The sequence below is a fragment of the Saccostrea cucullata genome, unplaced genomic scaffold (assembly GCF_032062105.1).
Source record: "Saccostrea cucullata isolate Sc308-1 unplaced genomic scaffold, CSIRO_AGI_Scuc_v1 ctg556, whole genome shotgun sequence".
NCBI lineage: Eukaryota > Metazoa > Mollusca > Bivalvia > Ostreida > Ostreidae > Saccostrea > Saccostrea cuccullata.
In genome coordinates, this window is record NW_026920218.1 from 21226 (window position 1) to 35005 (window position 13780).

The 13780-nt window shown below is 35.7% G+C and overlaps 1 protein-coding gene across 1 annotated transcript in view; it reads left to right on the top strand.

The window, feature by feature from the left end:
* Window positions 1-13780, top strand: part of LOC134245086 (polycystin-1-like protein 1) — an 81207-nt gene that overhangs the window by 14844 nt on the left and 52583 nt on the right. The window contains 2 exon segments of the mRNA XM_062727352.1: window positions 6301-6440; window positions 11454-11583. Of these exon segments, the coding sequence (XP_062583336.1) occupies window positions 6301-6440; window positions 11454-11583 (270 nt within the window).

The window sequence follows — 13780 nt, forward strand, 5'->3', positions numbered from 1 at the left end:
GATTGTTGCCGACAATCGATTGTCGATCGTTAGAAGCTCTTCGATGCTACTAATCGATTATAAAATAAATGTCGCCGACATCGCTAACAAAAAATAAAATTGTCATACTTTAATTTTATTACCAAATCCAAGTTCAAAGAGCATAAAAGTAGTGATGAACGTCGAAAACATGGAAGGATTCCTTGTAGCAATTCTTCCTAAAAATAAAAATACAATATTATAAGGTCAAATGTCATTTTTCTTTATTCTATCTTCCCACAATAGTATATTCAAAATGAACTAGAATTCATAAAATCAAGTGACAGGTAGAACCTACCTCAGACAGCGATGTGTGTCCCTAGGGAAAGATAAAGTTGGAGTTAGGAAGGATAACTCGTATCTATAACCTGTTTCCTTGTATTAGTGTAGCATAACACAGAACATGAAAAAAGTGGGATGCATTTAAATTAAACATATTCACTATATTTGTATCATTCATAAGCAAATGTTGTCATAACTTCTTAATGAAACTACATAGAACATGCCTTCCATGAAAATATATGACGTACGTATAACAAAACTATAAACAACAGGGAGGTAATAAAACGACTAAACATCACCACTCCAATATACTAAAAAAATGGTCACCAAAAAATGCTGCCTCTGTTCAAACTGTAATTTTGCATAATAATATCTGAACGTATTTTGCACTTTTTAGCTTACCTGAGCCAAAGGCTCAAGTGAGCTTTTCTGATCAAAATTTGTCCGTTGTCTGTTGTCGTCGTTGTCGTTGTTGTCGTAAACTTTTCACATTTTCATCTTCTCAAGAACCACTGGGCCAATTTCAACCAAACTTGGTACAAAGTATCCTTGGGTGAAGGGGATTCAAGTTTGTTCAAATGAAGGGCCATGCCCTTTTCCAAGGGGAGATAATCATGAATTTGTTAAAAATTAATGGCGTTTTTAAAAAATCTTCTTCTCCAGAACCGCTGGGCCAGGAAAGATGAAACTCGTGTGGAATCATCCTCAGGTAGTGTAGATTTAAGTTTATTCAAATCATGACCCCCAGGGCAAGGATGGGGCCAAAATGGCTGACCCAAGTTTTACATAGGAATATATATAAAATAAATCTTTAAAAATCTTCTCCTCCAGAACCACTGGGCCAGGAAAGATGAAACTTATGTGGAATCATCCTCAGGTAGTGTAGATTCAAATTTGTTCAAATCATGACCCACGGGGCAAGGGTAGGGACAAAATGGCCGACCCAAGTTTTACATAGGAATATATAGGAAAAATCTTTAAAAATCTTCTTCTCCAGAACCACTGGGCCAGGAAAGATGAAACTCATGTGGAATCATTCTCAGGTAGTGTAGATTCAAGTTTGTTCAAATCATGACCCCCGGGGCAAGGTTGGGGCCAAAATGGCCGACCCAAGTTTTACATAGGAATATATAGGAAATATCTTTAAAAATCTTCTTCTCCAGAACCGCTGGGCCAGGAAAGATGAAACTCATGTGGAATCATCCTCAGGTAGTGTAGATTCAAATTTGTTCAAATCATGACCCACGGGGCAAGGGTGGGGCCAAAATGGCCGACCCAAGTTTTACATAGGGATATATAGGGAAACCTTTTAAAATCTTCTTTTCAAGTACTTCAAAGCTATGATTAGTGATATTTATATGGAATCATCCTCAGGTAGTGTAGATTCTAGTTTGTTCAAATGATGAATGCCTGGAGGGGGGGGGGGGGAGTAAATTCAAGCCCGATGTGCTCAGGTGAGCGCTGTGGCCCCTGGGCCTCTTGTTAATTGATCATGTTGATGGGTTGGCATAGGTTAGGCAGAAATACCTTTGTAAATAATTTTTTTTCTAGTTGACAAATTCATAACACGTGCATTTAGAATGATTTTTGTTAACGTTTCAAGTTGTAACAGATAAAAACTGAGTAAGAATAGCTTTCTATGAACCTACAAAAAATATATTTACCTTGTTCGGACAATGTCATACGCCAGGGAAGTATTCCAAGTAGAACTCACTACCTGATGTTTTGTTTGTCTATTCAAGAACACTATCAACAATTCAGAACTTACGGTTATCGTTCTTTATTTCCCCCTAGCGGCCAGAAGAAATGCTATTCCTTGTCTTGCAATCGCATCATCTCGGGTGTTTCCGTCAGAGATCAGAAAAACAACCTCGAATGTATTAACATCGCCGGATGTTAAAAATTTATACATTTCCTGTTTAGTCAAATGTAAGATAGGAGGAGTAAGAAATCCCTTCATAGTATATTTTAGGTAATATCATTACATTGAATAAAGTTAAACTTCATATTCCACAGATAAAAGGTCCTCATGCATTTATTTCCAAGATCGTGAAAAAGGAGGGTTGTCATGGCAGCTACCATATACATTCGAGGTCGTTTTTCCGCCAGTCGGAAAGGCCCGAGAAGTTGCGATTGCCTTAATTGTCTTGTTGATACTTTTACCGCCATGATTAAATATGGGGTTAGACTAATACCAGGAAACGCTAATATTGCAAGGTTTTACTATACAAAGGAAAACATAATTAGTCTAGTCAATCTTTAAACGTAATTATAATCATAAATACAAGTCTAACTTCTGGATAATTATTTTTAAGACTTGCAATTTTATTATTTTAACTATTTAAAACTAATTTTAAGAAAAATATACATGTATTAAATGAAAGATGGGACTAATACCAGTAAAATACCCATTGCATGGACTTTATAAAAAAAAAATTAATAAATTCCCATTCTGCTTCAATAGTCTTATATAGTCCTATATTGTTTAAAGTAAACAAAATATTATTTTCCACTTTTTATAAAAGAAATTTCAATTAACATTTTTGAATATTTTATGTATAAGTAAAAGTTTTGTTTTTTTTTGTAAAAGTCTGACAGAAATCTGAATAAGTTTCACCTTTTCTATATTAATTCTATTAAAGTTCAAAATTTTTATCATAATCGATTATTAATCGATTATGCCCAGCCGATTATAACCGATAATCGATTCTGATTTTTTTCTGATTCCCCATCACTAATATCAACAGAAATTTGCATTGGATAAATGAGGCCATTCCAAGTTTTTTCTCTGTTTAGCATCCACCCATCTTTCAAAAACCTACCTACCTATTCGCAAAAAACACAGAAGCCAAAACATAATACAAAGGCTTAAAAGTCATAAAAATGACGCCCTTCAAATGATTTGATCTAACTTAACTGCTTTAATAGAAGAAATATCTATTCTTAAGCAAAAAAACAAGGGATTAAATGCTTAAAATACACCCAATATAACTTACTGTATAGAATTATTTGGAAAAATTGACAAAATTAAAAAATTTGGACTAAATTAATCAATTTCAGGACTCCTGATGTTGTGTGTTTTTTCTTATATGGCTTGTCAAAAACCAAGGCGCACATGGACGCTAAACATAGAAAAAACTTGGAATGGCCTGAGGCAAAATACTTTATTGAATAACATGCGTAACAGTTAATTCCCTTTTTAATGCAATAGTTGTTATCATGAGGGAGGAACAAGGAGTTATTTCCCTTTTTGCAGTTTTTGGTATATTATGAAGGATACAGAACAGATGTTGTTTCTTTTATACTTTAGTTTTAATTTTGTTCGGGACATTAATCCAGAGTTACATCCCTTTATATTGCCATTTTAGTGTGGTGAGGAATATTGATTAGGAGTGACCTCCCTTTATTCTGCAGTATTAGTATAGAGAGGGGTATTGATTTGTAATTAGCCGTGATTTATCAGATAAATTCAATCTTAGTGGAGGAAGTAGCCATGGTATTGATTGGACCTTTTATTTTTCTGTTGTTAGCTTCAAGTAAAATACACATATCACAAAATTTCTTCACATCTCTTTTTCTCTCTTTCTTCCTTCTGTCTTTTGTCCTTTCAAAAAAATAAAAATATATCCCTGTGAACTTTAAAAGAGTCATACTTTTGGCCAAGATTATTTTTTATTGGCTTTGTCAGAGTACATCGTAAATATTTTTGTGAATAAATGTCTGATATTGAATTTTCTTTGACGTAAGAAAGTGTAAGAATAGCCGGAGATTTATGCTATTTTAAACTACCTGGGAGAAGAGACCACTTTTACTGACTGAGCTATTTCCTCATACGAGTTATTTTTAGAAGTTTGATGTGGTTATAAGTATAATTGGTATCTATTACATGATATAAGAGAAAGACAAAATAGGTGTGGTGTTCAGATTGGTTAAGTATTAAATGAATTAATCAATTACATTTTTTAAGGCTTTGTGCGAAATCATTCCCTCAAGAAATAACTTCGGGGGGATTTTTTTTATTAAGTTCTCCTCCAGAATTGGCTAGCGAGATTGATTTTTCCCTCCCTGTTATAGATAAGAGATGCATTATTGAATAGTTTGTTGTAATTAATCGCCTTTTTTGACTAGCTTACTTGGTACAGATTTATACTTACTTGACATGAATGAGAAATAGACAGAATCTCTTATTTATTGTGGAATGAATAAAGTTAATTATAAGGAATGGGGCCGGATACTGTTATTCAGTTTAAAATCTTTAATTGATTCACGCTTTTCATGCTGAATTTTAGTCATTTACTGTAAACCAAAATCTATTGGTATGCAATATATATTGAAGAGTTTTGTGACCTACTTAATCTCGCAAATATTAATTGACGCAAACCAAAAGTTTTACAGAGTATTTGATGAAAATGCTAGCTTCCTTAATCGTGAAAATTAATCGTCACAGAGTGATTTCATACTGATAAATCCGGAAGAATAATTGACGCAGATAATAGTCAGTTTACAGTATCTTAATTTAGAATCATTCAAATTATATTTAAATAAATTTGGTCAATAGAAAATTTACAAAATTTGAAGGTTCATTACTAGAACCCAACAACAAACAAATTGATTCAACTGGAATATAGTGATAAAAATACATCGTGTCACATGTACAATTATTATATTGGGTAAGGAGTGGGGGAATGGGGCTGGGTGCATATTCGTAAAGGCGAGGGGAGTACGTAGATCAAACATACAAGGGGGAGTGGGGTGGGGGTACCCTGGGAAAATCAGAACAGTAATAATGTTAGAAATTTCTTCGTATGAGACATTACCATGATCACTCTACATTCAGTAGCTGGTCACACCCAGGTATAATGATGATATATAGGAGGTACATTTGATATACGAACACAGGAGAGCTCGCGTGATGCTGTAATGTAAGCCCTGTATTAAATCTGCTGAGCATGTGTGTAATTAATTAATCATCCTAATTGATTTTCTATCAGTCCCATCTGCGGATATTTCCAGAAATGAAAAAAAAGCCATACCAAGGAACCATTAAGTTTAGCCGAGAGCCACGGTCTATATATAGCTGTCTCCTACACTGACTACTGGATTATCTAATATGCTAGAACTTACATGCTGAAATAGTATTGTTAAGTTTCCTTGTTTTCCCAGCATCCACTCTTCAAATTCTCAGGTCTCTGATTTATCATTTTAAAATCATTTATCTGAGGAAAGCAACAAAAAAAGTGTTCCATAGGGGAGCCTAAACCACACTTCAAAATACTTGATTATTATGAAGTCTCTTGGACTTTGCTACTTTTCAATTTAGATTTTTTTTTAATTAACATGGAGAAAATAATGTGTTTGTTTCCTAAGAATCCAGATTTCCTTGTAAGATAGCTCTTTATAATAACCAATATTTGCTGTATACTCTTAAGACCACTATCTCTATATATATGCATGCATCTGAATACAGTAGATCACTAAATTTTTTCGCGACACCTTATTTTCGCGAGATAGTCATTGACTCTTGATTAGCCAGACAAAATTTTCACGAATTGTGGTTATTGTTTTACATAATCTTAAGGAATACTTTTATATGTATCGCGAGCACGCTGTTCGCGTAATTATATATTCTCGCGAATAAAAAGGGATTTACAGTACTTGATGAGTACTAAACAACATGTTAAGACAGATTTATGATTTAAATTTGTGTGAACAAGAGTGTTGAAGGAACATGTGTCAATTGGGAAACTCTGCAATTGTAAAGTCAACGGTCAAAGAGCCTTATCGTATATGAGGCTAATTTAAAAATATTTTAAATTTTGAAGTTAAAAAGAAAATAAATATGCATAGTTATAGGGAACAAAAAAGTCCCTAAAAATGGTAAAAATTCCTGTCACACACTTCTAATACTCTGGTCCCAGATGAGACTAAGAACGCTGTTGAGCAATTTCCAAGGCCTAATAGCTTGTTTTGATTCTGTACCTATTAACTGGTATATTTCAGATGGTCAGAAAACAGGAATGGCAAAGGAGACATTTTACGTGAACTCGGGGCCAATTAATGGGAACTGTGAGGTGGCACCACTGTCAGGGGAAGAGTTCAGGACAGAGTTCAAGGTCTTCTGCAGGGAATGGCAAGACCAGGTGAGGCCACATAGGGTACTTATATCACATACATATGTCCTTAATGTATGTTGGTACTTCATATATATGGAAGGGAATTACCGCCAAAAGTCTATGTATCTTGCTTTTATTCTTATTCTGCCTACTTCTTTATGCTTTGTTATTATTGTAATTATATGTCACTTTATTGTTTTCGTATTCGTCTTTATTACATTACACTTGAGCTTTTATCGTTCTTTATTTTGTCCTTACTTCTATGTTGCTTTATTCTTGTGAATACATTCTACTTTCTTTTAATTTGATACTGTTTCTTAAATAAACTATCTTGATTATCTCGATTACGAACGTAAATTCAATCATGTAAACAGTGCCACCTAGCGTTATAATGCGGCACTAAATTCAATGAAGACGAATGCAAGTTGTCCGAATTTAGTGCCGCATTATAACGCTAGGTGGCAGGGTGTTCGCTAAACAAGTGTTGGTAAAAATAGGTAAGCAAACCCGGGCCGGGGTTATTAAAGATTTTTTCAATTTTCTGCCTTAATACTTTATCAATCGAACTTAAATTTTCAAATGATGTTTGTTATAAATTCAGGTACTGTAGAAGCACAAATTTTCGTGGGCATAAAATTTCGTTGTTTTTCTTCAAAAATAGTTTCGTGGGCATTTAATTTCGTTGTTTTGAAAGTAACCCTATTCAGTTTATAGTCAAATAAAATTTCGTGTGGGATTTAATTTCGTTGAATATTGTAAACAACGAAATAAACGAAATTTAATCCCCCACGAATATTTGTGCTTTTACAGTATGTACCCAATAATGCCATTTCCTCGGAAGATGGTAAGATTTTCCCTGGAAGACTGACTACATAGTGATGCTTCCTTCGGAAGACTATACAGTGAGACTTCCCCCGGGGAAGTTTCAATATATAGCTAGTGTTCCGTGGGAAATCTAGCTGTATATAGCAATTCGTCCCCCTTCATAGCAACCCCTCCCCCGAATATTTTTTTAATCGTAAAACAATGTTTTTATGCTAACGTTTTCAGTTTTTGAAGAAAAGTTATCCGTCCTATATGAATAAATGTTTAAATGAAACCATTTTAATAGTGGTTAATAATTAAATCATTTTAACCATTTAGTTTGACATCGATAATCTTCACGAGTCCAAATGGGTAATGAATCCCCCCCCCCCCAGTCCCGTGGATGCCCCCCCCCCCGGGTGCAATCACCCGCGTGGCACTGTGGTTACGGCGTCTTCCCCCCGGTTCCGACGCCTATGCAATGTAGTCAATTAATATAATAATAGTCATGTACTTAGTGGCATATGTAAATATGAGTAATATTTGGTACTGAAAACAAGTTGACGACCCCCCCCCCCCCCCCCCCCCCCCCCTTCACCACCACCAAATACAGATTTTTCAAGTTTTAAGATTTTTTAGCTCACCTGAGCGGAAGGCTCAAGTGAGCTTTTTTGATCACATTTTGTCCGTCGTCCGTCTGTCTGTCTGTCTGTCTGTCTGTCCGTCCGTCTGTAAACTTTTCACATTTTCGACTTCTTCTCAAGAACCACTGGGCCAATTTTGACCAAACTTGGTACAAAGCATTCTTGGATGAAGGGGAATTTAAATTGTTAAAATGAAGGGCCAAGTCCCCTCACAAAGGGGAAATAATCAAGAAAAGACAAAAATAGGGTGGGGTCATTAAAAAATCTTCTTCTCAAGAACCACTGGGCCAATAAGGCTGAAACTTATGTGGAGGCACCCTGGGATAGTGTAGATTCTAAATTGTTCAAATCATGACCCCTGGGGATTGGGCGGGGCCACAATGGGGAATCAAAGTTTTACATAGAAATATTTAGGAAAAATCTTTGAAAATCTTCTTCTCAAGAACCACTGGGCCAGAAAAGCTGAAACTGATGTGGAAGCACCCTGGGGTAGTGTAGATTCTAAATTGTTCAAATCATGACCCCCGGGGGTTGGGCAGGGCCACAATGGGGAATCAAAGTTTTACATAGAAATATATAGGAAAAATCTTTAAAAATCTTCTTCTCAAGAACCACTGGGCCAGAAAAGCTGAAACTCATGTGGAAGCATCCTTGGGTAGTGTAGATTCTAAATTGTTCAAATCATGACCCCCGGGGGTAGGGCGGGGCTACAATGGGGAATCAAAGTTTTACATAGAAATTTATAGGAAAAATCTTTGAAAATCTTCTTCTCAAGAACCACTGGGCCAGAAAAGCTGAAACTCATGTGGAAGCATTGTGGGGTAGTGTAGATTTTGAATTGTTCAAATCATGACCCCCGGGGGTTGGGTGGGGCCACAATAGTGAATCAAAGTTTTACATAGAAATATTTAGGAAAAATCTTTGAAAATCTTCTTCTCAAGAACCACTGGGCCAGAAAAGCTGAAACTGATGTGGAAGCATTGTGGGGTAGTGTAGATTCTAAATTGTTCAAATCATGACCCCCGGGGGTAGGGCGGGGCCACAATATGTATTACAAGGGGGAAATCTGGTGAAGAACAATATGACAAAAGATTCTCAGGTGAGTGATGTGGCCCATGGGCCTCTTGTTTAACTCTACTGGCTGATGTAAAATACGTTGCGTTCTAAAGATATTTTTTTCTTTATTAAAAAGTGCTATATCAATGTAAAATATTAATGCATAAAAAAGACTGGGGAGTTTCTAGTATGCCTAAGGTGTTCCCTGGTTCCGACTTTGCCTACCCATAACACTCCTCACTCCTTTGCAAAGCCCCGTCCCTAGAATCACAGGCATGAGCAATTACTATCTGTCGTGAAATAAAGTTCAGTTCAGTGGAACCAGTGACGGATTTAAGGAGGGGGCGCACCCGGCGCCCCCCCCCCCCCCCCCCCCCCCCTCCTAAAATTGTCAAAGTTAACATAAATCACAGTCTTGTCTAGAAAATGTAAATATGCCTACTTGGTAGACCTCATTTTTACTCTACAAAATCTCTAGAACCCAGGAGCTTCCGGGGGCTTCGCCTCCTGAGCCCCCACCAGGGCTTTGCCCTTGACCCACTGGGGGCCTCAAGGTGGCCCCCAGACCCCTTGCCTACTTTTGGCGCCCCATCTAACTTCATTTCCTAGATCCATGCCTGTGAACGTCCTGAAAAATAACTCAATTTATAAATTTATAAAGGGGTATCTAGTATCAAAATATTTAACATTTTTATGTCAATTAAACTGTTATGCTGGAATTCAATTATCCAACAAATAACTTTAGTAGAGTGATATTTTTCAGGCGAGAGAACAGTGACGTAGCATCGATTTTGAAAATTCAAGCTATCCGCTGAAAACAACTTGACAAGCAAAAAAAAAAAAAGAAAAAAAAGAAAAAACAAGGAAATTTCCAAACTTGAAAATACATAGGCGTCGATCGGAACCGGGGAGAGGGCTTTGCCCCCACTTTTTCGCAAAGTTAAACTTAGTATAGATATTGAACATTACTGCGTAGGTTAAGTCCCCCCCCCCCCACTTTCCATGGACACGATGCAGTATAGGTTTAAAATGTGGAAAGTGGTGGTGTTTTGAAAAAAAAAATTGGCACTGTAATTTGACCCCCCCATCACCACCACACACACACGAAATAGGATTTTTGTGTTTGGACAGTGGACATTTCTCTCTCTCTCTTTTTTTTTTTTTTGCTTTTCATGTTTTTTTTTTTGAAGGTCTAAAAAATATTTCTTACGCTTAGCCCCCCGTCCCCCCCCCCCCCCCCCCCCCGGCCCCAACTTTCACTTTGCTTCCGACGCCAATGAAATCATATCAAGGGGGCGGGGTGGGTTTTGGGTTGGATTCAAATTCATCTATAGTATCAAATTTAAATGTACTATACTACATTAACCTTATTTGACCCTTACCCTTACAAAAAGTGGGTCGGACTTTTAATGAACATATTCAGTAAAGTACCGGGGGCCGCTATTCCTGTGTGCCCAGAGAAAATAAAAATTATATGGAGTTTCCATCATTGTATCGGGTGATCGGATTCGGCCTTCAGATATTCGATTGATAAAGTATTAAGGCAGAAAATTGAAAAATCTTAGATAACCCCGGCCCGGGTTTGCTGACCTAGTTTTACCAACACTCGTAGCGAACACCCCTGCCACCTAGCGTTTTAATGCGGCACTAAATTTTGACAACTTGTATTCGTCTTCATTGAATATGCTTCATTCTTTGTGTGGTTGAATTCACGTTTGTAATTGAGATAATCATTTAAGAAACTGTATCGATTTAAAAGGAAGTAAAATGAATTAAAAAGAATAAAGCAACATAGAAGTAAGGCCAAAATGAAGAAGGATAAAAGTCAAAGTGAAATGTAATAAAGACGAATACGAAAACAATAAAGTGACATATAATTACAATAATAACAATGAAAGCATAAAGAAGTAGGCAGAATAAGAATAAAAGCAAGATACATAGACTTTTGGCGGTAATTCCCTTCCATACATATACAGTAAAACGCGGTTATAATGAAGTACATGTAACAGGGACAAACGAAATTACTTCGCTATATCCGTAATTCATTATATCCATGCAAGAAATTTGTAAAAGAGCTTTATATGTCTGGGGATCAAAGATAACAGTACTGTATATCCGTAAATTCACTATATCTGTGTTCGTACTAAAAGAGTTTTGCTATAATTGAAAAACGATTTGTTAAAGTCAAATTCTGAGATGTGGAATTCATGAACGATGATTATTGAAGCAATATTAAGAACAAGTTATTTGTAAAGATTGCTACAGTTACATGTAATTCTCCTCTCAAATGTTTTTAATTTTTATTCACTTTTGAGGAAATTGAAAACATTATGAACTGTAAGTTGTACAATCATGTAATGTACCGAATTGTAAAATTCTAACTACATGGGGTCTGCATCAGCCAGAGAGCTGAGCTAGAGCCAAAATTTGTCAATAGTTTGTGAAACTCATGTTGCATATGTTGCTGGAGTAACTATCAAAATTAAAGAGTATGTTCTTTTCAAAATAAAATCATTCACATTGTTTCTTTTTATAGCAACAACCTATTCAGTATCAGGTGACCTTTGACCTGGGCAATAACCAATCAGAAGTCATCTTGTACCGGGGCCTAAAAAAGAGTCTGCTGTTTACTTTACCTGCCGGCTTACCTGAAAATAAGTTTAAAGGTGAGTCATTTATGACCTTTTGACCTCCAACATATACCACTAAGTTTACATTAAAAGATACACCAACACCTATAATAAGTATTCTAAGAACAAAAATAAAGCATGAGATACCCATACTAAACACGTCAAATTATTTTCTACATTTTACATATTAGCTCAGAAGGCTTCATCTTTCACTTCCCCTATTTTCCTTTGTTCATAATTTTTTTCATCCCTGGAATCAAAACAAAAAGCATTTCACGGAATCTGTAACATGAGTTATTAATACATTATTGATTTTTTTTTTTTTGGAAAAAAAATGTTATCCATTTTTCAACTTAAATTGAAACTAATGAAATATTACTGAGATGTAAACAAGCCCTGAAAGAATCAATCACTGAGTCCATGTTATCTGAGAGGAGAAAGAGAAATAAGAGTCAGAATGGGAGAGATGAAAATAAGAGTCAGAATGGGAGGGAGATGTATTTTACCAGGAAGATGGACACCTCTATGTTAGCTAACCTGCCATTCATAAAAATCACTATCTGAGGACTTGGGGATGAGCAGTCTCTGTGTTACAGCTGTAGGCTTTCCCAGTCTTTATAAAATACAGTAGTCCTCCTGTAAACTTGTAGTGCTCAAAAGAGTTTTACATTGATTTTATTTATTGCTGTATTGACTGCTGAAGGATGTTTTAGATTCGTGTTGTCCATTGTTTAAGTAATTATAGTCAATGACTTGAAATAATACACAAAATCAAATTTACTTGAATTTTACAAGAATAATAAAGCAAATGATTCAACAGTATGCAACAAAGGACTATATATGATAATGACCAATATTTGCCCTCCAAAATCAAACTTTGATCACGGAGAAATATATAATTATGTTCTAAAAGAGGTTGATAGCTGCAGACTTCAAAGGACTGAATGTTTACATACACCATAATGTCATATATTAGATATGATGTCAGCTAGAAGATGATGCAAATTAATAAATATTTCTTTGAATAATTCAGAAAAAAGTGCATATAACCTTGATATTTTGAGTAAAAGTCACCAAGCGCAGGTCTGCCTCAACTCAATATTTTGATATAATGTGCAGAACAATAATATCAATGGAATGTGTAAATATTGTTCCGACCGAAGCAGGCTTGTGATCTATAAATTTTATAGTAAAAATGAACAATTTCTTTCCATTTCTCTCTCTGTCAGCAAAATGACATAAAATCTGAATAGTTTGTAATGTCATATAAACAAAAATTGCCAATAACCTAGTTTGAAAGTATATTTTTTTAATCTGATACATGTATTATATATATATATATGCAATTCAGCACATTTAAAGAAATTTTCAAAATATGACGTTTGTGGTGGGCAAAAAAAAATGCATATGCCGCAAATAGTTCTTTGAAAAGTACAACGCTGCAGATGTGATGGTAAACAGTGCAACATTAAGAGTCAGGATTATTTCAGAGGGGAGAATATATTTAAATCTTAGTCTGACAAATCTAATTTCTTAGATTCTCTACCATGTTTTTCTGCATGGTGATGTTTTATTTAGATTCTGTGCAGTGTTACAGTGTGTGTGGTAGGTTTTGATGATCGTGATGCACTGTCATTGAGGTTGGGGTTAATGAAGCGTGTCGCGGAACAGCCCTTCAGCTTGTGGGGAGTAAACACCTTCTGGGAATAGCAGAGCAGAAACGCTACAAGATCTTATCACCGTGGTTGACAAGCTCCAATATTTGTTCCCTGCAATAAAGCCCCTTCCAAATTGAAATTTATTGAGCTTTTTATATCCCTGATAGTGAAGGGGATCTGATAGGTTATTGAATGCTAGAATGGCTGTATTCAGCAGAGATAGGCCTGGGCCAATCAAAGGACAGCCAAAGGGGTTATTGAATCCTGGACGCTGGTCATTAGATTCCGGGGAGAAAGTTGTTAAGATTCTGTATAAGAAATCAGGGACGTCTAGATTGTGTTGTCTTAATATAAAGGTTAGTATATATTGAATGATCGTTTATCTTTGGACTGTCTATTGATTGGGTATATCGGTATTTATACTGAGGGAGTGAGAGGACGTGTTTATTGGTAAAGACTAGGAGTAGTAAATGCCTTTCTATGCCGGCTCACTGGAGGTTCTTACTAAATATGGTGAATGATCTGGACCACAGACTATTTTTTTTTGATTTATTAGATTATTAGATCTGGACCAT